The following is a 25,699-nucleotide window of genomic DNA, read 5'->3' as shown; positions in this document are numbered from 1 at the left end:
CTGATCTTGGAGCTGTCAGCTCTAGGGTGTGTAGACCTATAGACCGGGCTCAGCCTGCCTTGGGGTCACTCATGGCCGCTCCTGCCTAGCTGCCAATGACCCACCGTCTGGGTGTGGCCAAGATGTCGCGCTCCCTGTGGAAGATGCGTATGCTTGGAGGCCCCAGGTAGCTACAGGATCTGCTAAGTCCACCCCCACTGTGACGTCTGAAAGGGGTTCACACGCTCCTGAGCCCTGGGGAGCCTCTCCTAGGTCTGGGTCATTGGTCCTTTGTCCTCCTTGGACTCTTTGCAGAGGTCTGGCCCACAGTGAGCTGGGGGTCTTGGGAGGATAGGAATTTGTTCTTCGTCCCCCCTGTGACTTCGAAATTCTCTTTCCTAATCCCTGAGAAATTGACCAGAATTCAGCCCCAGACCACTTGCACGTTGGGCAGAAGAGGGTCTCAAATGGATCTTCCTGATGTATTCTGCCCTGGCATTTGGCTGAGGCCTGTGGTTCTGTTGTCATCAGCTTGTGCTGGAGCAGCTGGGGCTGCCCCCTGGCTCAGCTCTCCTGTCCCCGGCCGGGGGCCCCTGCTTAGACCTGGTTGCTGCTGCTTGAGCACACACCCCCGGAGAGGCTTTCTCACCCCAGGGGCTGTGCCTGACCCTCACCTGGGCCTGGTGCTGCTGGGGGAGGCAGATTGCTGTTGCTGAGCCCCTCCCTGGCTCCCAGCCGCTGCAGGCTCAGGGACCTGGGATCTTTTCCTCTGTCGGGATGCCCCCTGACTTTGCCGGCCCTCGGTGGGGATCCAGAGCTCTGGGCCCGCAGACGTCCACACAGTGACTGGCCTCAGTGAGGATGCTGGTCTTCTGTCCAGGGCCACACTACCCCGTCAGTGCCCAGGCATCTTGCTGGGCGGGCGCACTCACCTTTTCCTCCAGCCATGGTGTTCAGCACTGTTGGGTCAGAGGGGACCTGGGTGGCAGTTGATGTCAGTCCCGCTGTGTGGCGCCCGGGGCTGCATGTGTCCCTGGCTTTAGTCCACGGGGCCAGAGTGGGTGGAGCACCTTAGTGTAGTAAGGAAACAAAACCAACACAGTTCCCATCTGCTGGGGGGGCGGGTACTCACTGTGCCCAGTCGTACGTGCGCTCGCAGGTACCAGTGACCTTTGTATCTGTGAGCAGCCTGCACAACCGAGCTGAGCGTGCGCTGGCCTGGCACCACGTGCCGAGGGTGCCCAGATAGGGCACAGGGAGAGAGGGGCTTAGTGGGGGACGTCGCAGAGAAGGGTGAGGGAGCTGGAGGTATGCTGACGCTGCTGGCCTGCCCTCAGCGGACGTTTGCTTTGGGACATTGGCTCGCCTGGCAGAGCTGGTGCCCTGCAGGCAGACTAGAGCTGCCGCTTCTGGTTCTGTGAGCATCTGTAGCCCCAGTTCTAATGACAGGCAGAGTCTTCGGACCGTCATGTTCAGATCCTCAGCCTAAGGCCCACACGTCCCCCAAGTGCGCGTGGATAAAGTTTGGGGTCCGTGGGGGTGCCTGGGTGGCTCAGTTGGTTAAGCGACTGCCTTCGGCTCAGGTCATGATCCTGGAGTCCCGGGATCGAGTCCCACATCGGGCTCCCTGCTCAGCAGGGAGTCTGCTTCTCCCTCTGACCCTCTTTCCTCTCGTGCTCTCTCTCTCTCTCATTCTCTCTCAAATAAATAAAATCTTAAAAAAAAAAAAAAGTTTGGGGTCCGTGGACCTGGGTGGAGCAGGTGACTTTATTCCCATCGACTTAGAGGGACCTCTTCCTCCTGCGGGTCAGCTACCCAGGGCAGCACCCGTCCCTCCCGTGTGAGCTCAGCGCCGGATGTGGCAGGTGTGCGGGGTGCAGCCCTGTTCAAGCTGGCTCTGTGTGCATACGGTGCCTGGTACGTCTGTACACGCAAAATGCTGGCAGATGGTGTGGACCGGCCCGGCCTCACTCTCCTGGATCTGTGCTCTCCGGGCACGTTCTGTCCTCGCAGCCAGGTGTCCCTCCTTTGGGCCGTCTGGGTTCGCGACGCGTGGCTGTGTGCTCAGCTGGCCTCTGGCTCTGCCTGGCAGATGGGTGGGAGCTGCCCCTCCTCACCGCCAGTGTCACCCCAGCACCGGTTACCTGGAGCAGCCAGAGCTCCGTGCCGAAGTCGGGGTGTGGGCCTGGGCCTCGGGCTAGTGCCATTAGCCAGCATCTGGAACATCTTTCTCCCCCACTCTGTTCCCCCCCGTGTATGGTTTTTCTTTCTGTTTGAAGATGTCCAGGGCGGTGCACTAGGAACCATGCATGAGAGGTGGCGGGGCAGGCCCCAGGGACCTCTCCTGGGTTCATCCCAGGGCAGTCTTGGGAGGCGGAGTGGTAAAGAGCTCATTGCCCTAAGAAAATGTGGGGTACTGCCAGTGGCCTCTCTCCCAGGAGTCTTGCATCTAGGGGTTCCCAGATGCCAGGTCAGGGCCCACGCCCAGGCCTGCTGCCGTGCTGCTGGAACGTGGGGTTCTCAGCAGAGCGTGGGGGAGGGGACTCAGAAACCCAAGGGAAGCCGCTGGTCTCCGAGCCCAGAGCCCTCCTTCCGCCCTGCCCTGCTTCTGGGCCTTGGCATAGGCTGTCCCTCTATGCGTTTGGGGCTCAGACACAGAATGAAGTATGTCCTTTGTGAGCACGAGGCCCCAGGGCTGATGCCAGAGCTTCCCCGGCTCCTGGTGGCTGCTGATCCTCTCCTCTACCCGGCTCTTCCCGGCGCTGGCCTTGGGTGGTCGCCACAGCCCCAGCAGAGCCATCCTGCCCCCCACCCCCTTGTGTCTGATAGAGCCTCTGACATGACAGAGCCCCGCGGCCCAGCTCAACAAACAAGTCACATAGGAAAGTCACTCCTGCATCATACCCCCACATCCTTGCAAACCTCCCGAGACCCCTGGGCAGGGTGTGCAGAACCTCATCGTGGGGTGTCCTCTCTGCTCTGTGGGGTGCACACACAGCTGCTGGAAAGCCCTGGGTGGGCGCCTACGTGGTCTGCAGCCAGCTCTTTTTTAAAAAAACATTTATTTTTAAAAATTGTGGTGAGATATAGACAACATAAAATGTACCCTTGTAAGCGTGTTAAGCATACAGTTCAGTAGCATTAAGTACATTCACATTTTTGTGCAACCATCACTTCCAGTCATCCATGGAATTTTTTTCACCTTGTAAAACTGAAACTCTATACCCATTAAACATAATTTCCATTCCTACCTCCCTTCAGCTCCTGGCAAACACAATTTTTTTTTAAACTTAAATTTAGTTAATTAACATACAGTGTATTACTAGTTTCAGAGGTAGTCTTCAGTGATGCATCAGTTGCATACAACACCCAGGGCTCATCACATCACGTGCCCTCCTCAGTGCCGGTCCCCCAGTTACCCCGTCCCCCCACCCATCACCCCTCCAGCAACCCTCAGTTTGTTCCCTAGAGTTAAGCGTCTCGTATGGTTTGTCTCCGTCTCTGACTTTGGTTTTATTTTTCCTTCCTTCCTCTGTGATCCTCTGGTTTCTTAAATTCCACATATCAGTGAAATCCTATGGTATTTGTCTTTCTCAGACAGACTTATTTCGCTCAGCATGGTACCCTTGAGTTCCATCCGTGTGGTTGCAAATGGAAGATTTCATTCTTGTTGACAGCTGAGTAGTATTCCACTGCATATAGACCACGTCTTCTCTGTCCGTTCATGTGTCCGTGGACGTCTGCGCTCCTTCCACAGTTTGGCGATGGTGGACATTGTGCTCAGCTCTTCAGCAGAGTGGCTGCTCCATGGCTGGCAGGGGTCCCAGAGGCTGTACGTGTCCTGCGCGGGGGCGTGTGCGTGTGGGGGCACACTTGTGCATAGTGGCACATGCTCGCGCCCTTGTGTGGGGCAATGCTCTTCTGTGCCTGGAGCCCCACGGGTAAGCGTCTGCGGGGAGTGGTGTGGCCTGCTGTGGTAGCCACCCACGCTGTGCGGGACCCTCGGCAGGCTCTTGGCCTGAGGCTCAGGGGAGTAGGCCCAGAAGCCCACTCCCTCCTTGAGGGTTGTGGGCCCCCATGATACAGCTTGGAGGCCTTGAGAAGGGTCAGAAACCAGAAGTGACTGTCCTCACCTGCTTGCTGATCGCTTGTGGAATGGGGATGCCGTGGGCTGTCCCTGGGGCTCAAGTGGGCCCTGCTAGGAACAGTGGCCTTCCAGGCCCGGAGAAGCACGTCCTGCCAGGGCTTTGGATTGCGCTCGGGTGAGAGGGAGCAGCAGTCCTCAGGGCCTGCGTCCATGTCCTGGCAAGGCTCACCTGCTGGCCCCTTCCTGCTGCTCTCTCACTTTCATAGAAGGTTCTGCTCGTGGGGTTTTTCCTGCTATAGGACTCTCAGAGGAGTCACTCCAGCTACCTGAAGACCCGTCCCCATCCTAGGGTTGACAAGCTTGGGGTGGGGGCGTGGGGGAGGCGCAGGCCCTCTCTCCAGAGCTCACGGGCTCGGTTTAGTGCTCCGTGTTTGCAGGCCAGGTCCCTGACTGGGAGTCTGCCCCCTGCCCGGCTCACTCCCCCACGGGCATGGGGCACCACTAGCTAGCCGCCATGCGGGGGGGGTGACCCTACTCCTGAGTCGCGTGCACCCCTCAGGAGTGTCCCTGAACCTGCGGGAGCCGGTGCCAGGCCTGTGGCTTTTCTCTTGAGAACTCAGCTTGTTTCCTCTTCTCCCTGCTTCCTATCTGCTCAGACAGGAAGCTCCACCCTTGCTGGCGTAACCGCCCCCCCACTTACCGTCGCCCGGCCGCTGGCCCCCCGCTCACCCGCTCACAGGAGGTATCCAGGCCGTGCGGGCAGACGTCACCGGGACGCTCTCCCCTAAAAAGCACCAACAAACAGGTCTTTCTTTCCTGAATGATTGTTTCATGTCTGAGCAGACTGTCCACAGTCGTCTGTGGGTTTCCCCCCGAAGCGCCTCCCAGAGCTGGGCATGGGCCTCTGAGCTGCGGGGCTCGGGGCCTCAGGGCAGCTGCTTCTCTGTGAGGACAGAGGCCAGTGCACCCCTGCACAGGGTCTGAGGTCCTAGTATTTCCTCCCTGGGGCCCGACGGCTGCCTAGGTCCCAGAGTCGTCCTCGACCCTGAATATTTGTCCCCCGAGAGGGGCTGCGGTGGGGTGGGGTGGGGTGGGGTCCCATGAACACGCGTGCATACGGACATGTGCCGGGCTTGGTCGGGCCCTCTGCCCAGGGTCCCGTCTGTCCTGTCTCTGGAATTTTGTGATGACGGCCCTGGTAAGCGGGGCACCTCTGTTGACCACTTGACTCCCTGCTCCCTTCCTCTCCCAGGAAGCCCGTGTCCCCCCAAGGGGCCAGGTCTGTGACATAGTGTTTTCTCCAGGTGTTCCTGGAGGTGGGAGGAGCCTTTCTCCTCTCCTCCCCCCCCCCCCCCCCGTTACTGGTCTCCCCTCCAGCTGCCAGCAGAGCGCCCCCCACATCTGCTCCCTCCTCCTGAGGTCAGGCTGGGGGCGGGGGAGTGACAGGGCATCGTCCTGTCGGCCCCTGGCCCTAGGTGGGTGATTGCGCACTGACCTGTGTGTGGCCCCCAGCACAGCTGCCCTGGCGGGGGGCGCACTATCCATTCTCCACAGATGGTTCCGTTTTCTCGGGAAGAGACCCTGTCTCCCTCAGGATCCTGCGCCATCGGGTTGGGGGACTTTGTTCTCCTGACACCAGTTCTGGAGCCACTCTTACTAGTGTCCCGCAGATACAGCGTGGGGCCCCTGGGACGCTGGAGGAAAACATGAGCATGGCCTTGGTCCTGAAGCCCTGGACACTCGGTGGAGAGGGTCATCTCTCTCTCTGTTTTTTTAAAGACTTTACTTACTTGAAAGAGAGAAGGAGAGACAGTGAGAGAGTACAGCAGGGGGAGGGGGAGAAGCCGGCCCCCTGCGGAGGAAGGAGCCCGACGCGGGGCTCGACCCCACGACCCCGGGATCATGACCTGAGCCGAAGGCAGACGTTTAACTGACTGAGCCACCCAGGCGCCCCGAGAGGGTTGTCTCTTATTTGGAGGATGTCTTTCTCCTGAGATCTTGCCAGACAGCTGCTCTGGCTGACGGCTAGTTGTCAGTTCTGCTTGGTGGAGCCCAGAACTCTGGGGGCCTGGGTGAACCCCCCTGATGGAGGGCACCACACTTGGCCAGTGAGCCTGCCCGCTGGGCTGCCCCTTCCCCGTCCTGGCATGACCATGGCAGAGAGGCCAGAGTCCGCAGCTCCCATCAGCCATTTTGGCACCAAGTCGGCAGCGCACGGACAGGGAGGGCTGTGGCAGGGGGCTGTCCCCTCAAGTCCCCGCCCGGGGCTCGGCCTGGGCACCCTATCCTGGGCCTTCTGCAGCGGTGGGGTGAGGTCCCAGCGTGGCAGCCCTACGGAGCGCTCGGGGAAGTGGCTTGTCCTGCCCTGGGGTCAGGTCTGCGCATCACTCTACGCACCTCGTGCACGGTCGAGTCTGCTGGTTGGAGACCCTGCCCAGAGCACGGTTACCTCTGGAGATGCCAGCAACAACTCTTGTATTTCTCATAGGTCTCCTCCGAGCCCCCGGCCTCCATCCGGAAAACAGATGATGCCTCCTCCCAACTCCCTACGTCTTCTGAGAAGGACAAACAGTCTGGCTGGCTGCGGACCCTGGCCAGCTCCAGCAAGGTTGTGCGGGGAGTGGGGGGGTGCTGAGCACGTTCACCTGAGCACGTCTTTGGGGTGGGGTGGCCGTCACTGAGGCTCCGCACCCCAGCCTCTCACACCCGGCGCCTCTCTTCCCGCAGAGCCTTGGCTGCGTTCACCCTCGCCAGCGCCTCTCTGCTTTCCGACCCTGGTCCCCTGCCGTGTCCACGAGTGACAAAGAGCTCTCCCCGCACCTCCCGGCCCTGATTCGAGACAGGTGGGTGCCTGCCATGCTGGCGGCTGGTGGTCAACACCAGGCCTAGGGACGTGGGGGCCGGGGTTGGGTTCTGCCACCGGGTGTCTGTAATCATCTGCTGGGTGAGACCTTTCCTTTAAGGGGTTGCCTAGAGTCTCTCAAAGTGGACACGATCCAAGAGAGGCTGTCGCTCTGCGTGTCTCAGGGTGGGCCTCCCCCAGTCTGCTGGGCGCTCCTTCGGTGGCCTGAGCGCACAGTGAGGCGGGCTCAGCGTGGGCAGGATGAAGTGCCCAGAGCTGTGGGCCCGGGATTCTGCTGCATTTGTTCCTGCCCGCAGGCTGCGCTGTGGGGCTGCCTGGCCATGGGAGCAGCCAGGGAGGCCAGCCACAGTCACCACAGTGCTGGTCCTTTAGACGGTGTCGGGTGCGGCCAGCTACCCCGCAGCTACTGGCTTGCAGCTCCTCCTTCACCACCTTCCAGGGGGGCAGGTCCCCCGAGGAGCCTTCACGTGCTGGCCACGGTGGGAGGGGGGATGGGGGGAGGGGCAGATGCCTGTGGCCCCAATGCCCCTCCCCCCCGTGCCCCGCAGCTTTTACTCCTACAAGAGCTTCGAGACGGGTGTGGCCCCCAATGTGGCCCTGGCACCGCCGGCCCAGCAGAAGGTCGTGAGCAGCCCGCCATGCGCCACTGTGGTCTCCCGGGCCCCCGAGCCTCTGGCCACCTGCCTCCAGCCACGGAAGCGGAAGCTGACTGTGGACACCCCCGGAGCCCCGGAGACGCCAGTGCCCGTGGCCGCCCCGGAGGACGACCGGGACTCGGAGGCTGAGGTGGAAGTGGAGAGCAGGGAGGAGTGTACGTGTGAGTCGGGGCCCTGGCCTGCCCCCGGGGCGGGGCCGCGCGGTGCTGCGCCAGCACTCTGGTGACCCCCGCCCCGTCTTGTTTCCGCAGTCACCTCCTCCCTGTCTTCGCTCTCCTCCCCATCCCTTACCTCATCCAGCTCCGCCAAGGACCTGAGCTCCCCCGGCGTGCATGCCCCGCCCACCGCGCCCGCCGCCCCCGAGGCCGCGGCCCCTGCTGACAGCACGAGCGGTGGCCTGGAGGCCGAGTTGGAGCACCTGCGGCAGGCCCTGGAGGGCGGCCTGGACACCAAGGAAGCCAAAGAGAAGTTCCTGCACGAGGTGGTGAAGATGCGCGTGAAGCAGGAGGAGAAGTTGAGCGCCGCGCTGCAGGCCAAGCGCAGCCTCCACCAGGTGAGGCCCCCATGCCCCCGCTCCCCAGCTCTCCCTGCACGATGCGCCCTGCCCCTGGCTCGGCCCCTCATGGGGCTGGCCTGTCCGTCTGGGGGCAGCGGAGGCTGGGCTGCTCTCAGCGGGGAGCCCAGCACAGTTGTGGGTCCTTGGCGTGCACGCACCAGCACGGCCTGGTGTGTGCAGGACGAGGCTCTGAGGGTCCATTCCCACCCGTGGGGTTGTCTGAGGTGGAGCCAGCAGGCTTCTCTGCAGCGAGTGTGCGGGCTGGACCAGGTGGCTCCAGGCACAAGCTCGTGGCCTGGGCGTGCACACTGGCTTCCAGCTGATTCCATAGAATTGACCTCTTCCTTTTGAAGAGGGGGCTAGAGGCTTGAGGGTGTCTGGGCCCTGCCTGCATGCGCCTCCCACCTCAGTAGGGGGCAGACTGTGGGGCCAGCCCCCAGGTCCTCCACAGGCCGTGGCGTCCTCCACGCCACCTTTCCTCCCAGGTAGGCGGGGGAGGCCCAGAGTTCGCAGCGCCGGGGAGGGCGGCGCCTTCACACTGGGGCTCTGCGGCCTCGCTGGAGGCCCGCCCGGTGTTGGCTGAGTTCACACCTCTGCGGCTGGCGGCTGGCGTCTGGCAGCTTTGCACGTGGGCTCCTAGCACGGCACAGCCTTGCCATCCTGAGAGCCCGAGGATTTCAGATGTCTTCTCTAAGTGTGTGTCAAGCGCTCGCTCAGGATGCCCTTTCCCTGGTTCTGGGTGGAGGTGTGATTTCACACATGCATCCTCCTGCGGGGTGGGGCGGCCGTCAGTGAGGACGGGCGGAGGCGGAGGTGCTGAGGAGGGTGGCCTGGGAGCCCGAGCTGGTGCTCTGCCTTGAGGAAGTCCCGCGGGCTCTCTGAGCCGGGCTGAAACTTGCGCAGCACCGCCACCAGCTCAGGCTGTAGGCTGGGGAGCGCTGGGCCATGGGACCCTGTGGGAACGGGAAGGCAGGTGGCAGCCTTGTGCGGAGGCGGCGGGCAGGGGCGGCCTGGGAGGGGGCGCAGGCTGGATGGTGACCCCGGCCTGCGGCGTGTGCTGCCTGCCCTCCCAGGAGCTGGAGTTTCTGCGTGTGGCCAAGAAGGAGAAGCTGCGGGAAGCCACGGAGGCCAAGCGCAACCTGCGGAAGGAGATCGAGCGCCTCCGAGCCGAGAATGAGAAGAAGATGAGAGAGGCCAACGAGTCCCGGCTGCGCCTGAAGCGGGAGCTGGAGCAGGCGCGTCAGGTGCGGGTGTGTGACAAGGGATGCGAGGCCGGCCGCCTGCGCGCCAAGTACTCGGCCCAGGTACGGGCGGGGGCTTCGTGGCGGGTCTTTGTGGCACCACCCGGGAGGCAGGACCCCGTGCCTGGCTGTGGGGAGGAGGGGGCACGGAGGCCTGTGCGGGGCCACAAAACACCGCCTCTGGACTCAGCTGTGTGGCAGGTCCCAGGTCTGGGCGGGAAGTGGCAGGTGCTCTGTTGGCACCTCCGGGACCCACTGCAAGCTTAGGGGACCATGGGGGCCCAGCAGGCTGACTTGGGCACTGCATACTGTCCTGGGCTTCAGGGGTCCGTCCTCCACAGGGAGGTGGTCCCCTGGCCGGTCAGGACCACCATGCGGGAGTTCTGCACGACTGTTTCCCTCCTGGCTGTGCCCTTTTTTGGTGGCTTTGCTTGAGGAACCAGCTCTGAGCCAGCCCCAGGGGTGCAGATGAGCCCCCATGCAGCCCCAGCTTCTCCTGTCCTGGGGCCGGGGCCGCAGCCCGCCCACCGTGTGTGGTTATGAAAGTCTGAGCACAGCCCGATCGGCCGTCCCGCCCGGCCAGAGTCCTGGATAAGGGGCCAGAGAGCACCACAGCCCCTCCTCCTCTGGCTGTGCTTCTGCTTCGAGAGCCTGGCCTGGGCAGCAGGCTCTCGAGGGAAACCCTGGCCTCAGGAGGTCAACAGGGTACCCCCAGGCCGCTGCTCTCAGGGTGCGTGCCATGTCTGGACTTGGGTCATGCTGCCACCCGAGAGGCTCTCCCAGGCCCTGGTCGCTGCCTCCCTTGCTGGAAGGAGGGTGGGCCGGGCCGGGGAGTGGGGGCCGCTAACACCCAGCGTCCCTTTCAGATTGAGGACCTGCAGGTGAAGCTGCAGCACGCGGAAGCGGACCGCGAGCAGCTACGGGCTGACCTGCTTCGGGAGCGCGAGGCCCGGGAGCACCTGGAGAAGGTGGTGAAGGAGCTGCAGGAGCAGCTGTGGCCGCGGCCCCGCCCCGAGGCTGCGGGCAGCGAGAGCACTGCCGAGCTGGAGCCCTAGCGGAGCCCACTGTCTGCCGCCAAGGTGCGGACACCGCAGGGAGCGGGCGGGCGGGCGGCCCACGCCAGCGGGGGCTGGGGGGGGGGCTCTGCGCGCCGGCGGGCCCACCCCCACGTCCACATAGCACAACGTCTTACTGTGCCTATAACCAAGCGAGTGTTTGGAACCACATACTTTTGGAATCCACTGCAAAATTTTCTACTGGCCAAGTTCAAGTGCGCAAGCCGGGTTCCCAGCCGCAGCCGGAGCCAAGGGCTCCGCGCCTGCAGCGGCCCTCTGCTTGCTGGAACGTTCTAACATTTACATTTTTGTTATAAGCTATTTAAAACCAATAAGAAGACTTGATACTCAGAAAAATCAACAGGTTTTTTTTAATGACTAACTTTTAAAAGCCCCACCAACACGTGACGCCATCCGAGGACCTGCTAAGGGAGCTGGGGTGCAGCCGCCCCGCCCCGCGAAGCCATCGCAGCTCGTCCGTGGCCGCGAGAGGACAGGGAGGGTTTTCTCCAGAGTCTATTTTTTCAGCGACGAGGACCCAGGCCTCCTGTGCTGCTGCCGGGAAGAGCAGGGAGGGCGCAGGGAGCCGGGCCGCCTGACCGCCCGCCTGCCCACCGGGCAGCCCCCGGGAGGGGGGGGGGCAGTGAGTGCCGGGCCCGCTCCGCCTCGGCCGCCCTCCCCGGCCCGCTCTTGTCGCGTCGGGACTGAGGCTGCAGCGTTGGAACAAAACAGCATTACTTCACTTTTTTTTTCTTTTTTTTTGTTCATTTAAACGTATATTTAGAACTGCACTTTGTCAAAAATCTTCCCTTCTCTTTTTATTCCCCAGTTAACTGAGGTTTTTACTTTTCAAATATTGCAAACCCATTTATAGAGCAGTCCACATCCTAAGTGCTCGAGTGTTTAGAAACCCCCTCTGGTGCTTGGTTGAACAAGGGAATCACAAAACGAAAATGCAAAAACTGAACTTCGGGGGGTAGTTCTGTGCCTTCCAGCATCTTGTACAGCAAATCCTGACTCGTCTTTTTACCCCCGAGACACCTGTCTTCAGACTGAATCTGCCACTATCAGAATAAGTTACTTGCATTTATTCCAAATAATCTCGTTTACTCTCAACTGTTCATGCAAATTGTATAAGGTTTTTTATGCCCAAGCTTGAAAAATGATTTCCCAGTAGACGAGAGGCGGCTACCCATCCTGAAATTATGGTATTTATGTACATGAGAAAGATCTTACCAGAATTCTTTGCTTGACCCCGTTCTAACGCCGAGGCAGCTGTGAGCGCGGACGGAGGTGGAGACTGCTGGCCCAGGTGCAGGCGCCGCCCGCCGTCACGACCAGCAGAGGCTTGGTGGCCATGTCATCTGCAGGGTTCTCGCCCATGGTTTACTGGGGGGGAGGGGCGCAGGTGCTGCTGGACCCCCCTTCTAAAGTGCAATGCAAAAGGGACACCATATATATGCAGCGTTTGTTTGGATTTTTTTTTTTTTTTGCTTTTGTTTTTTTTTTTTGCAGTTACGAAATCTGTATGCATGGAATGTTAAACCTCTGCCGTATGTATACCCATTGATGGGCATTATTACCGGGTCCTGGAAGGGGCCGGTCGTGCTACACAACACTCAGAATGCTGTGTTCAGCCTTGTTTTTCCAGAGTTGTGTTTTTTCAGTCATTTCTTCAAGGGGAACTAAATGATTTCGTCGGAGCAGAGCTTTAAGTGTGCCCTCGTGCTTCTGGGTGGCAGTGCTCTGTTGCCAGGAGAGATCAAAGGGCCACTGCGGCCCGTTGCCCGGGGCCACCCGTTCACTTTTCGGTTTTGGACTCCAGAGGGCGGTGAGCTTCTCTTGAGTTCTGTGTGGGGGCCCCGCCTCCCGTCGCCCTCGCCCTGCCCACCTCCGGTCACCATCTCGACCGCTGGGTCCACGCCTCCACTGGCCAGCTTCGTCCGGGAAGGTCGGGAAGAGCTGGGCGTGCTGCGGCCGGGCCGGGCCCGCCCCACCCGTCCCCGCCCAAGGGGCCTGTGGCCCGCCAGAGCTGGGGTGGTGGGGACCCGCCGTCCCAGGCTCCCCGGGCACCAGCAGCTGAAGCCCTCCTGGGCAGCTCCCTTGGTGAAGCCGGGGTGGGGGTTGGGGGGGGGCAATCGGCTCGTTCTGGCCGCTTCCATCCGAGGGGCCTGAGACCTGGCTTTCATTCGTGCAGCTGCGGTTCAGTTTCTCTGCAGAAGGGAGAAGAGTCTATCTTGTCGGCTGCTGACGCTCCCTGTGTGTAATATCCATTATCCAGATGATTGTGTATTCAGTTTAATTACTCATTATTTCTATGCTGAAAGAGGATTTTTAACGAAGGGAAAAACAACAGCAATAACATTCATATCTTTGGAGCAGCTAACTCACACATAATATCCTGCTTTTCGTATGGAACTAGCGCCATGTAAAAACAGTCCCTGTAAATACTGTCCCTCGGCACTGTTGTATCGCACGCGTGTACGTGGCTCCTTTCTCAGAAACTCGTTTCTTACCTGGTAGTTGTCTTGTTTTCTGGGTTGTTTCGAACTGAGGAAGAACAGCTCACCTGCCCGAGGGGATGGACCCTCCGCCAGCCCCCGTGGCACCCCTGCGCCCCCCACCCCCGGGCTCCGTCCTCCCCACCCCTGCCCGCCCACCCGCCCACCTACCTACCTACCCACTGCGTCCACCAGGCTCGAGAGGCCGTCTTGTTCTTGCTTTAAGTCAGGAGTCACGAGCGACATTTTTTTTCAATTAAGGAAAAAAAACCCACAGCTCTACCTTCATATCCGCCAGGAGCGTCTGCATCGCTGTCCGCGTTCCCTCCTTCGCTGCTGCTAATGACAACAGGATGACTTACTCTACTATCGAAAACTATTTTTATGTAATTAATGTATGCTTTCTTGTTTATAAATGCCTGATTTAAAAAGAAAAAAGAAAAAGCTTGGCATATTTATCTACTTCGCTGTGTACCCGTTAGTCCTTTGGCGCCCCTCCCCCAAACAGATGACATTGTACAATAAAGGACTTTGAGAGTACGCCTATAGGACAGCCATGCTTGCCCCCCTCCCCCCGGGTCACCGTCTGGGCCCGAGCCCAGGGAGGGCACGGGGGGGCCTGTCTGCCTGTCAGACCGTGCGGACCTTTGGTCTCCATCGACCCCAAGTGACGTGGGGTCTCGGTGGGCAGCGTCCCGGCTGGGGTGCTTGTCTAGGTCCCACCCAGCTGGGTGGCTCACGGATCGCAGCTGGAGGGGACCGTGCCCGGGGCCTGGAGACCTGCCCCCCGGGGTAGATGGCCAGCTCCCCTCAGGTGGTGTGGGAGCCCTGGGCCCCAGCGTGGCGTCCGGAGGGAGCAGCAGCACGGGGGTGCCACAGTGCTGGGCGCCAGGGCGCCGCCTCTCCCAGCTGCCCGTCGCTGCCCATGTCCCGCCTCCCAGCTAGCTCCACAGCGGCCCCTCCAAGGTCACGTGGAGGGCATTTGGAGAGCCGGGCGGTGGGAAACCCAATGCCCAGCCCCCCAGCTGCACACACAGCCCCAGCAGTCCTCAGGAGCCCCCCAGAGAGGGGTGCGGGGTAGGCTAGGGTATGGACCACCCCACCCAGGCAGCCTGGAAAAACCCACTCAACCTGGGCTCCAGGCTTCTGCTCAGGTCAGGCCTGGAGCGTGAACAGTGCGGACCAGGAGGAAGAGCCTCGACGCCCGCCCTCGCCTCTGCCTGTCATTCACGGGCTCGCCGAGGCCAGGATCCCAGCCACTTTGGGGTGCCGCCTAGGGTCCGACACAGAGGCTGAGTTGGGGGCAGGTGAAGAGGGAAGGCGGACGGTTTATAAGCTGGGCCCCAAGCCACAGCCCCCACCTCTGTCCCCTCCTGCTGCTCATCAGGCCCCGGGGCCCTGCCTGGGGTCCTGGGCCCGGAGGCATGGATGACAAGCGTACTGCAGCGGGACTCAGACCTCAAGAGCGGAGCCCACTCCCCTCCACCACTGCCCCCTCGGTCACCTGGGCCTGGCTCCCCGTTCCTCTCGGGGGTGGCCTCCCAGGGAGCTGTGGGACCACTGGCCAGAATCTGAGTGCCCCCTTCCTGGGTAGGGCTGGACACCTGGGGTCTGTCTAGCACTCTTGCGAGGGCTACCCCTCGCTGTCTTCTGGGATCTCCCAAGTGGACAGTTGTCCACTGTGGCCTGCTGGGGGTCCCAGGGGCACCCCTGCAGCCATGGGTGTGAGCCAAGGGCTTGCAGCCAAGGTCCTACCTGTGCCCGGTGCCAAACACTTGCCCCTTTCTCGGTCTCACGACCAGGCCCACCTGGGTGGGCAGCAGGACCTCGCGTGACCTTGCAGACTTGTCCAGACCTGCGATCCCCATGGGGCATCGATGCCACCACTTGACGTCCCCTCCCCAGGGCCTGCCAGGCCTCGTCCTTCCCCGGAGCATCTCCTGCTGCCACTGCTCGGGACCCGTGGGCTCTCGGCTTCCCGGTCTCCACCCCGGTTCCACTGTGAAGGCCTGCCTGCCCCTCCAGGCCCCGGATGTGGGAGGCAGGAGGGGAGAGGCAGTCCCGGAGGAGGGCAGGAGGCCCATGTGGGCCTGGGAAGGAGGGCTTCCCCAGGGGGCAGGGCTGGTGCAGGCCGTGGGGGCACTGTGTGGCCAGCGTGGGGCGCGGCCCGGGGGGGGGTGCTTGGAGCTGGGCTGGCGGCCGACTCAGAAGCGCGGGATGCTGGCCAGCACCTCCTGGGGGCCAGGGCTCCACTTTGGGGTTCACTTTTGGGTATAAATTTAAAGGGCCCTGGGTCAGGGCACCCGGGTGGCTCAGTCCGTTAAGTGTCCAACTTGTGATTTTGTCTCATTAAGGCCTCATGGGTAGGGGGACAGAACCCTGCGTCCATCTGTCTGTCCTGGCTCCGTGCTCAGTGGGGGGTCTGCTCGAGACTCTCGCTCTCCCCCTCCCTCTGCGTGCTCTCTCTCTCAAATAAATCCGTCTTTAAAGGACCCTGGACACCCTGATGCAGGGCAGACAGGACAGAAGCTGCCTGGGGTGAGAGCCCCCTTCCCAGTGTTCCTGGCCGTACCCTGCCTCTTTGCCCCACCTCTGGGTCCCCTGGCTCAGGACCGCCCGCACCACTGGCAGGCCGGCCAGGCTCTCTTCAGGGGCCCATGAGGCTGTCCTGCTGCTTGGCCTCCCTTGCCCAGAGCCCTGGCCGAAGCCGGGGTCCCTGTGCTGGCAGCTCTGGGGCCCTCCCCACACGGTGCTACTTTCCAAGCCGCCCAAGGCTCCAGGGATGCGGTGAGCCCGGGGTGGAGGGGGTGCTCCTGGGTGTCTACTTAGGTCCCAGGTTTCTGGGCCTGCCCTGTGACCGCCCCCACCCCTCGCCCCCAGCTTTCACTTCTGCCTCTGTCACCAGCAGCCAGGGCCCCACCCGGGTCCCCTGTGCACTCAGCTGTGCCTGCCCGTCTCTGTCTTGGGACCTCCACCCCTCCTCCAGTCTGTTGGCCCCTGAGCCACAGTCTGGCCCCCCGGGCCCCACCCAGCACCCTGTGGTCAGGGGGGCTGACCGCAGGCCAAGAACTCGCACCCTTATCTGGGGAGGCGGATGCCAGGCGCACCCTCCGTGGAAAGAGGAAGCCGCCTGCCCATTTACAGTAACAGCTGGTACGGCCCGTCCTCCCCTGGGCCCCCGGGGAGGACTGTGGGGTCCGTCCCTGGCGTTCAGTGTGGTCCCCAGCCTCCACCCCACCCACACCGCCAGCTGTAGCCAGCAGCCCCCTCCCGGGCTCACCCGGCCTGGAGCCTGACCTGCCTCCGCTCCCCACTGACACCCCTTTCCCTCTCTGCCTGTCCTGTCAGGGGTCACCCCCCTTCTTGCTGGCCAGGCAGGGACAGGCTGGAGGGCTCACAAGATTCCCAAGGCCCCACACCCACACTCTGCTGGCCAGGGGCCCAGCACACTCTGGGTGACCACCACCTGCAGGAAGGCAGGGGTCCTGTAGGGAAAATGGGCAGGAGGGTCCTGCAGGACAGTCTGTGCCCCTCAGGAAAGGGTGTGCTGACCCCAGCTGGATATAAAAGCAGGGCCTTGGAGGGGGACCCTGACCCTCCCCACAGAAACCCACTGTGCTCTGTGCCCTCCTGTGTGCCCTGCCCACTGCCAGGCAACCCTGGCATGGGTGGGGGCAGAAATTTTGGGGCCTGGATGCCTGCCTGCCCGCCCCACCCCCACCCCCTCCCCCTCCCCCCACACAGCGATGACGTGAGCCTTGTAGGCCTCACATGGGCGGCCATCTGTGCCCAGACCCATGCCAGGGGCTGGGGGCCGCGGATGCTGGGGCTCCCAGCCCCTGGAGCAGGTGGCCCCTCTGTGGGGGGTGGTAGGGACAGGCAGGTGGAGCAGCCTGGCTTGTCTTTGGAGCGTCCTGTGCCAGGCAGGTGTCTGGCAGGGCTGGGGTCGGGCCTTCCTGCTCCAAGCCTGGCCCAGGAGCCCTTACTGGCAGGAAGCTTGGCCCAATCTCTTGCCCAGGTCACTCCTCCTGCCACAGAAGCTTGTTCTGGAAACCTCCAGGGACAGGCACCTTGTGAAGGATGGAGCCTGATGTCAGGGCTCGGCCCCCACCAGAGGACACCTGAGTCTAGCTCGAGGCCCAGGCAGGGCTGGGAGAGAGGAGAAGGCAGGAGAGGGCCCAGCACACAAGGTAGAGAAGCAGGGAGGGCAGCGTCCAGGTCTGCAGCCCGGGGGGCCATGGACACGGCTGTGGTGTCCGCACGCTTGTGTGCGTGGGAAAGCCAGGCCGACTTGCACACAAGCTGGCAAGTGACAAGGTGCCCACCAGGCCCCCTCCCCGTCCCCCCATTTCAGCCCCACCCAGGCAGACGTAGGTATCCTGGACCCTCCTTGCCTTCTCTGCTCCGGCACCAGGGCTTCCCTCGGGCACTGGGGGCTGCAGGCGTGGGGCAGGGTGGTGGGTTCCCCTGGGGTCCAGCTCCCCTCCCTTGCCCCTGGTGGGGCCTTGACCCAGTGGAGGTGTGGCCCACCCGACCGATTTCCTGTTTCTAAGAAAAAAACAGTCCCAGCAAAGGCGCTGGTCTGTGGAGACTACTGGCCAAGGTCTGGGGAGGGGCGGGGGAGGGGTTTTGTTTTGTCCAGGGCCCTGGGACCAGAGGAGGGCTGCAGCGGGTGTGGCCAGCCTGGTGTCACTGGCGGGCCATCTGCCTTCCCTGGACACCTGCTTCCCCAGACAGGAAGGCAGTGGTCAGCTGGGACAGGGGCCCAGGTCAGGGCTCCTCCGCCGAGGCGTGGCCACCTCGGGTCTAGCCTCCCCCTAAGCACCCTTGTGGGGATGCAGGCCACCCCACCATCTTGCACCCCCATGTTTGGAGTTGGCTGCGAGCAGGGGTGCCGGCTCCTGCCCCCAGCCCGGGTTGACCACCCTTCCCAGTCAGACGCAGATGAGGCTCCTCTCCCGCAACCCCCCCCCCTCCCCGCCCCTGCCCCAGGGGGAAGGGCAGGGGCTGAGAATCCTCCCGGGAATTAGAACACTGGTTCCAAAACATTCCAAATTCCTGCTCCTTCCGGCCGGGCCGGAAGCCCGCCTGGGGAGGGGTGGGCAGGGCGGCGGCCGCGCCGTCCCCCTGCCCGTCCCCGGGAGGGCCAGGGAGGCCGTGTGTGCCCTCCGGGGCGCGGGGGCCCCTAGCAGGCCCTTCTGGGGTGAGCCTAAAGGCGGCTGCGGCCGCCCACACGGATCTGGGCTCCAGGTCCGGGGTCCAGGCCACGGACTCTGGGGGCCCGCAGTGCCCGTGGGGGGGGAGCGTCGCCCACGGCTGAGTCAGCGCGAGGGCGCGCCCCTGGGGGGGGGCGCGGGCAGGCCGGCCTGTCCCCGCTTCCTTCCGCGGAGTCGCCCTCTGGGGTCTGGTGCAGGGGACGAAGGCCGAGATGGAGGAGGGGGTGCGCCCCCCGCCCCGCGGCCTCAGTTTCCTATTACGCGTCTGGCAGGAGCCGGACTCGATGCCTCCCCCGCCCCCGGGGCTGCCCCGCCGCCCGGTTTCACTTCCCCCCACTCCCCGCCCGGCGTTGCGTCCGAATTCCACCCGCAGCCTCGCGCTCCGACGGTGGGCCGCCCCTCCCCCCGCCCCCGCCGCTGCGAGGGGCGGCCCCGGGTCCCGGCCGCCGGGGGGCGCGGAGGGCGCTGGGGATCCCCGAGCCCGGGCGCGTGCGCGGGGTCCGGGGAGGGGGCATGCGGGCGCAGGAAGTGCCCCCTCTCCCCCCAAGCCAGCGTCCCGGGCGCGGTTAACCCTTCCGGTCCCTGCTCGGGGCGGGGGGCGGGGGCGGAGAGGGTCTGGAGCTTGGGGGTCCCCGCGCCGAGCCGAGCCCCGCCGGGCGGGACGCGGACGTGTCTACGTGTCGGGAGCCGGCGCTGGCCCGCAGCCCCCGGCGGCGGAGGCCGGAACTGCAGCCGCGGCCGGGACGGGGCCTGAGTGCGCCTGGGGTCCGCGTCCCCGTGGTGCTGGAGCCCGAGGGAGACCGGAGCCTTCAAGCGCCACCCCCCTTCCTCCGCCCCGCACCGCGGCGGCGCCTGCCCGCTGGTGGAAAAGCGCCCCTGCCGCCAGACCTCTGCCCCTTCCCGGGGTTCCGTAGAGGCCCCGGGCCCTGTCCCCCCCTCCCCCCCGCACTGGTCCACATCGAGGGCCCGTGTCACCGCGGTGGGACGCACGTCCAGGGCCCAGCTGCTCTCTTTGGGCCCTGTTTCCCCCCCTCCCGCCCCCGCCCCCGCCCCCGTCGCTTGGCCCGAGTCCTGGGCACACTGTCAGGGCCCTGGCTGGGGAGTGGGGTGCAGGCCTTGGCAGGTGCGGCCACTGGAGAGCCCAACACCCATGGAAAGCCGCACGGTGACCTGTGAGCCCTCCTGCCCCGCCCTTTCTTCTCTAGAACTGGCCCCCTGCGGCGGGCACTGTCACCAGGATGATGACCCCCATGCACACATCCTGTTCTCCCCCAAGCTGCTCCCCACTTGGGACCCCACTTACCTGACCCCTGTCCACATCCAGGCCTAGCCCCCCCCCAGCTGCTCGAGCTTCTCCCTGCTCCCGTCTCTGCTACAGCGCTGAGCAGGCACAGCACCCACACCTGGCCTCCCGTTCCCCCACCCCTTCACTCCGACTTCAGCGAACCCCCTGGTCGGGGCTTCTCCGTGGCCCACGTGTGCCCCCAACCCTACCCCGGGCATCCTCCCAAAGGTCCCCTCACCACCATTTCTGCTCCACCTTTGCCCTCCTTCCTGGGGAGGGGGCGGTTGCTCTTCAAGAGGGGGGCTCACTAAGGATTTGCAGAGGGAATGAGGGACCCCGGAAGGCCGGCCCCGCCCTGCCCTTAGCCTGTGCAGAGGCTCCTGTGGCCTCCGTGGCCTGTGCCCAGCACCTGCGTTGCAGGCAGGGCCAAGGAGGGTTTGAAGGCTTGGGGGAGTAGGTAGCACCCTCCCATGCCCTTCCCCAGGCCGCCCCAGGAGGAAGGCCCCACACACTGGGGTCCACCCTGCTGGGCACTTGTGGGGGGCACTTTGTCCTGGTTCCTCCTGCCTCTGGTTGTCCAGGGTGCAGGACTGGGGGGCGGCTGACAGTTCTCTGAACCCCTGGGCAGAGTTACCAGGAGGAGCAGTATCTAGAGTTTTGGGGAGTGTCACCATCTGGGGGGTCACATGGGATGGGGAGGGCTGGCCTGGAGGCTGAGCCCAGCACATCTGGCAGGCTCTGTCAGGCTGCCCAGCTGCCCGGCCGGCCGATGACAGCCCTATTTATAGTCTCCATCAGAAAACGCCCGTGGCCATGGCCGTGGGACAGCCTGCCTGCTCCTCGACACCCAGGGCCTCGTGCCGAGAGGAGCCCGGGCTGGGGTAGGTTCGGCCAGCGCGGGTTGCTTCCTGGCCCGCTTCCTCCCCCTGGCTACCCCCTAGGCTTGCGGGAGGACCACGGCAGTCCCTGGCCTGAGGCTGTGGGGCCCCCAGCTTACCTGATGGGCAGGGGACCCAGAGCAGCTCCTCCCCACCTGCTCAGGCCCCCCATCTGACTCCCAAGGGGTCCTGTGCCCGCTGTGGCCCAGTCTTTTCTGTCAGAGAAGCTGTGGGCGGGCTCTCAGTGGCTGTGCCCTGCCTTGAGGGGACAGGGGCAGGAAGCGGACGGGACCCCACGCAGCTGTGATGGTTGCCGGCGCTGAGGGCTGCCCGCCCCGATGTGGTCTTGCTGAAGCAGGCCTGGTGACTCCACTAACACCTGCCCAGGGCTAAGGAACCCCGGGGTGCTGGGGGCCACCTGGGGCAGGCAGGTGGCTGGCAGACTGAGCCAGGCCGCACAGGAACCCCTCAGGCAGCCCTGCCCGGGAGGAGGGGCTCCACACTTGGCCTTGCCACCCTCCTGGCACCGAGACCGCGCGGCCTGGCCAGGCTTTGCAGAGGGGAGGCCTCCCCCAGGAGCATCCTGGTGACTGGCCGGCCAGCGGGAGAGGAAGCTGGGTGAGCTGTCTGTGCCGGACGCCAGGTGAGGGGTGTCTGAGACTTCGCGCTTGCCAAGGCCCTGCTGGGAGGTGGGCCACGCAGAGAGACGGGCATCTGAGCTCTCTGTCTCCCCGATCTCTGAGCTCTCTGGCTCTCTGGACTCTGGCTGGAGAACTCCTCATGAAGAACGAATATGTTCTCTTCGAGGCCGAGCCTGGCCAGGTGCTCAGTGTGGGGTTAGCACCCTGCCAACGTCTGCCGAGCAAGTGCACGGCCGGAGGGGAGACCACCACGGAGAGACTGGCCAGGAGAAGCGGCTTTCGGTTGCACACTAGATACTGCTGGGACCAGAGCCTCCTTCCCAAGCCTCCTGGGGGCTGGGTTGCTTCTTGGAGTGTAAAGCATGTTGGGGCCGCCTCCCGCCACCCCCTCTACCAGCCCCTGCCTCCCTGCCAGTTCCCAGCAAGACTCGGGAGAAGCCTGCCGTCCTGGAAGGAGAAGGCCCTTGGGGTCTCTGCGGAGGGCCTGAGGAGGCTGTCAGATGGCCACTCGGTCATCATCTCCCCGCCCCCCAGCCTCCCAGCCCGCTGGGACAGCACCGATGCTGCCCTGCCCTGACTTGGGGGGTGCTCCCCCAGCCCCCCACCCCGGCTCCGCCTTACCCCAGGGCGGGTCGCCACGTGCGCCGTGCTGCCCCAGAGGGCCCGGCCCCGGGCGGGTCTGACGGCCAGACCAGTGTCTGCGGCCAGGCCTCTGCGGACCCTCCCTCTTCTCTTTTACCTTGAGAATTCAAATTTCTTGTGCATTTGTCTGTGGGACACGGTGCGAGCACAAGGGGTCAGGTCAGCGTGAGAGCAGCTGCCGCTGGTGTCCACCCAGCATATGCCCGTGCCATTGGCGGACGTGCCTGCCAGTCCCAGGGCAAAGCCCCGAGAAGGGCTGCTAGTCACTGGCTCAGAGGTGCCCTCAGCCTGGCGCCCCAGCAGGCGGGGTCGGGGGCGCAGTGGGACGGACCAGGGAACCCCCGTCCTGCTCAAACACGAGTCCACAGGGGCTGAGCTCTCCCCAGGCCTCGCCGAGTGGCCCCTGCCCACGGGGCCTCAGCCGCCCCGCCAGGAAGCTGGTGGGGGGCGACGGTGGGGAGAGCTTGCTCTCGGGTTTGCTCAGACGACCGGAAGGTAGCAGGTTTCACAGGCCAAGCGTCTGCAGGCCTGCAGAGCTGGCTTCGCTCCATGTCTGCGAAGGCGCTGAGGGGACAGATCCCCCCCACCCCGCCTCCCCCATGTCCAGGGCTCCGGGGGCCTCAGTCTGCTCGGGGCGTGGACTCCGAACTTGCGTCCCGGGTTTTGTGACCGAACCTCTGGTGCTGATCTGGAAAGAAACACCGAAGGATCCCCCGGACAAGCTGGCAAACACAGCAGTAGCTTCTATGCCCAGCACATTTTTCTTCCTAAACTCAAACATCATTTTCATTGTTTTTCTTTTGACAGAAGTGTGGCTTCATCTAGAAGAGAGGAAAGAGCCGCAGAGCAAGTTGCCGAGCCTCAGGGGCAGACCCCGGCGGACGGTGAAGCCCAGACAAAGCTGGGGGACTCTAGAGTGTGTGGCCCAGCTGACCCCTGGTTGTCCACGCGGGGCTCGGCACCCATGTTGACGCAGACGCGTGTGGGTGCAGCCCCCATCTGCATCCCTGCACTTTGGGCAGGGCGCAGCCCCTAGGGCCCAGGCACTCTGACCCAGGAGTCCGTGGGTCCCGGGAATGGAAACTTTCTGGGGACTCACTGCTGGGGACACCGGCAGTCTGTCCCTTCCTAAGGGCCAGTCAGAGGCAGAAGCCTGGCTGAACCAGGCTGGCAGCATCTATGGCCACCCGAGCTCTTGGAACCAGAAGGCTGGCGGATGCAGCTTGCTCCGCACACGTCAGGCTCAGAATTACCTCAATTCCCCGGTCATGGAGGTTCGGAAGCCCCTTTCCCTTGCTGGCTCCTGTGTCTCCCGGTCGCCGGCCGCTGTGGTCAAAGCTGGCTCTCCAGCGTCTGCTCCAACAGCTCTGGAGGCCGGGACTGAGCAGGGGGAGGACCACCTGGGCTGACCAGTCTGCCAGCCATGGACTGCTTCAGTCCTGTTGAGGCAACACTGGTTGGGGCACCGATTAGGGGAGAGCAGGAAGGGCAAAGGGAGGGGTTGGCGGCCGGGGGCGTGACGAAAAAGGCTCCCTGGCTTTGGGTTGGTTTTGACGTAGGGATCCTTTCCTCCTCTGCCACTTCTTGCCTTTAGTAAGAGCACGACTATTCCATGTGAGCCTACCACCTAACGACAAGCGGACCTCCGCTCCATCCATCCCCCACCACGCTGCCACCGGACCACCCATCCGTCCTCTGTCTGTCCACCCATCCAACCATCCACCCAACCATCCGTCCATCCATTCACCCATCCACTGTCCATCCATCCAACTATCCACTGTCCGTCCGTCCATCCATCCACCCATCCACTGTCCATTCATCCATCCATCCATCCACCCATCCAACCACTCATCTGTCCATCCATCCAACTATCCACTGTCCGTCCGTCCATCCATCCACCCATCCAACCATCTACCCAACCACCCATCTGTCCATCCATCCAACCATCTGTCCAGCCATCCACCCATCCACTGTCCATCCATCCATCCATCCATCCATCCACCTAGCCCTCCTTCCAGTTATTCTGCTACCCGTCTCCCCGCACACCTCCTCTGCCCAATTTGTCTCCAGTGCCTCCCATTCTGCCTGGCACAGAGTGGGTGCTCCACATTCACACATTCATTCAACAAATATTTGCCAAGGGCCTCCTAAGGGTCACGCACTGTGCTAGATGCTGAGGTTATGCAAGTGAACAAAACTGACCAAACGCCTCCCTTTGGAGGTTGCAAACCAGACAAGTGAAGTGCACCTTCACTTGCAGAGGATGTGAGTTGGGGAGGGAGCAGGAAGTGTTTGCTGGAGGTGGGGTGAGGCTTCAGAGCTGGTGGCCAAGGAAGGCCTCATGAGAAAGTGGCATCTGGGAGACGAGCAGTGTAGGCAGAGTGAAGAGCATATGCAAAGGCCCTGAGGCAGAAATATGCCTGGCAGGACAGAGGAGCTGTAGGGGCCGGTGTGAGTGGGATGCAGAGAGCCAGGGGGAGCAGCAGGAGGTGAGGGCAGCGAGTGTGGGACCAGCTCTGGTCGGCCTGGAGGTCCTGGCACAGACTTGGGGGGTGAGCCCTGACAGCACTGCTGTGTGCAGGAGCTGCAGGGTGTGGGTGGATGGAGTCGGCTGGGGATGCACTTTGAAGTAGGATGGACAAGACTTGCCATGGACTACAGGGCAGGAGCGAAGCAGAGGCAGAAGCCAAACATTTGTGCCTGAACAACGAAGACTGCAGGGTGGGGGGGTGGGGGGGCCCCAGCGCGGGGCCATCAGGCAGCCGAGGGAGCAGCCACTGTGTGGGTGTGGGGACAGTGTGTGGTGCCCTGAGGGTGGGGTGGGGGGACCCTATCCTGGAGGGTGGGGGGCAGAGTGCAGACGCAAGTGTAGGAGGGAAGTGGGTGCTGGATGGAGGGGCGCGGGGTCTGTAGGTTCCCCGGGATGGGAAGCAGCAGTGTGCTTCTCGCAGCGGGGGCTGGGTGCTCCCTCCCTGTTCCTCATTCCTCGGAGAATGATGGAGAAGCGTGGTGGGCTTCGAGCATGGGCCCAGCCTAGCTCCAGCCAGTGCAGGGTGGGCACAGGCTGAGCCCCAGGGGCCATGGAAGGTGGAGCCGGGCGGAGGCCTTGGATCCTGGCTCTGGCCTGCTCAGTGGAGGCCGAAGGAGGCCCCGCCACCCGCCCTTCCCTGTCAGCCTGCCACAGCCTCCCCGAGTCTTCCTGTTCCCCTGCCCTGCCCTGCTCCCAGGCCCTGGGTGGGTTTCAGAGGCAGCTGTAAAATCCAAGAAGTGTCCCCCAGACACGAAACTCATTTCCAGAAAACCAATCACCTGCTGCTGCCTCTTGATTTCTCATTTGGCCGCGGGCTCCCATGTCCCCGGGCTGCCTGCGGGGAGGGGGTGCTGAGCCACCCTCCAAGGCCGGGATCATGGGCGGGAGGCAGTGCTGGCTCGGACAGTAGGGCCGGCTTCACTGCCAGACTCTGGGGGCCTGGGCGGGGGGGCAGGATCGCCCCCTCCCCAGCCTGGCCTGGGCTCCCCCTGGGGACTGGAGGTGCCAGCCAGAGGGGGGCCTGGCTGTGTGGGAAGGGGCTTGCTGTCTGGGTCAGGCGCCTCTCAGGAGTCGGTGTTGAGCGTTTTATTGAAGCCACGGGATGCGTGAAGGTGGCCCTCCAGCCCCCATTCAGTCCCACTGCAGAAGTGCAGGAAGGTGCCCCGCCGAGCAGAGGGGACTTCTTCCATTCGAAGTGAGGATGGTCTCCCGAGGGGGACACTGGTGGCTGTCAGGTGCGTGGGGGTGGCTCCCCTAGCTCGGAGACTCGGGGCCTTCTCCAGGGAAGTGGGGCTGCTGGTCCGTCCCCTTCCCCAAGACCCGAAGGTGTTTGAAGGCGGTGGGCAGCGTGTGGCCCAGGAAGGGAGGGTCGGTCACATCGCGGATCATGATGACATACTCCCCTGCAAAAGACAGGCGCTCAGACGCGGCCCCCAGGGGCCCCCGACGGCCCAGGCTCCTGCCCCTGCGTCTCTCCGGCCTCGGTTTCTGTCCACCCGCACACCCTGCCTGGGACCCTGGGACCCTGCCTCAGTGCCCCGATGGGGGCTCCAGGCCTTCTCCTCGGCC

General features: G+C 63.6%; 2 protein-coding genes across 4 annotated transcripts in view; one reads left to right on the top strand and one right to left on the bottom strand.

Annotated features, from left to right (window-relative positions):
- SKI (SKI proto-oncogene) overlaps positions 1–13,478 on the top strand; it is a 70,869-nt gene extending 57,391 nt beyond the window's left edge. Inside the window, exons 2-7 of one of the 3 annotated variants that reach the window (XM_028108568.2) lie at positions 6,555–6,674; positions 6,794–6,909; positions 7,478–7,740; positions 7,837–8,138; positions 9,215–9,445; positions 10,249–13,478. In XM_028108568.2, coding sequence (XP_027964369.1) covers positions 6,555–6,674; positions 6,794–6,909; positions 7,478–7,740; positions 7,837–8,138; positions 9,215–9,445; positions 10,249–10,437 — 1,221 coding nt within the window. In that variant the 3' untranslated portion in view covers positions 10,438–13,478. Of the gene's footprint in view, positions 1–6,554; positions 6,675–6,793; positions 6,910–7,477; positions 7,747–7,836; positions 8,139–9,214; positions 9,446–10,248 lie in introns of all 3 variants that reach the window. The other 2 variants (XM_028108569.2, XM_028108567.2) reach the window with 2 other exon arrangements.
- An 11,796-nt stretch (positions 13,479–25,274) lies between these two features.
- Positions 25,275–25,699, bottom strand: part of MORN1 (MORN repeat containing 1) — a 52,878-nt gene continuing 52,453 nt past the window's right edge. Inside the window, exon 16 of the mRNA XM_088022646.1 lies at positions 25,275–25,533. Within this exon, the coding sequence (XP_087878772.1) occupies positions 25,385–25,533 (149 nt within the window). The 3' untranslated portion in view covers positions 25,275–25,384. The remainder of the gene's footprint in view (positions 25,534–25,699) is intronic.

Source organism: Eumetopias jubatus, unplaced genomic scaffold (assembly GCF_037043125.1).
Source record: "Eumetopias jubatus isolate StellerSeaLion01/CBP00866 unplaced genomic scaffold, mEumJub1_p1.0 scaffold_4, whole genome shotgun sequence".
NCBI classification, from domain to species: Eukaryota; Metazoa; Chordata; class Mammalia; order Carnivora; family Otariidae; genus Eumetopias; species Eumetopias jubatus.
This window is presented reverse-complemented; position numbering and strand designations above follow the sequence as displayed.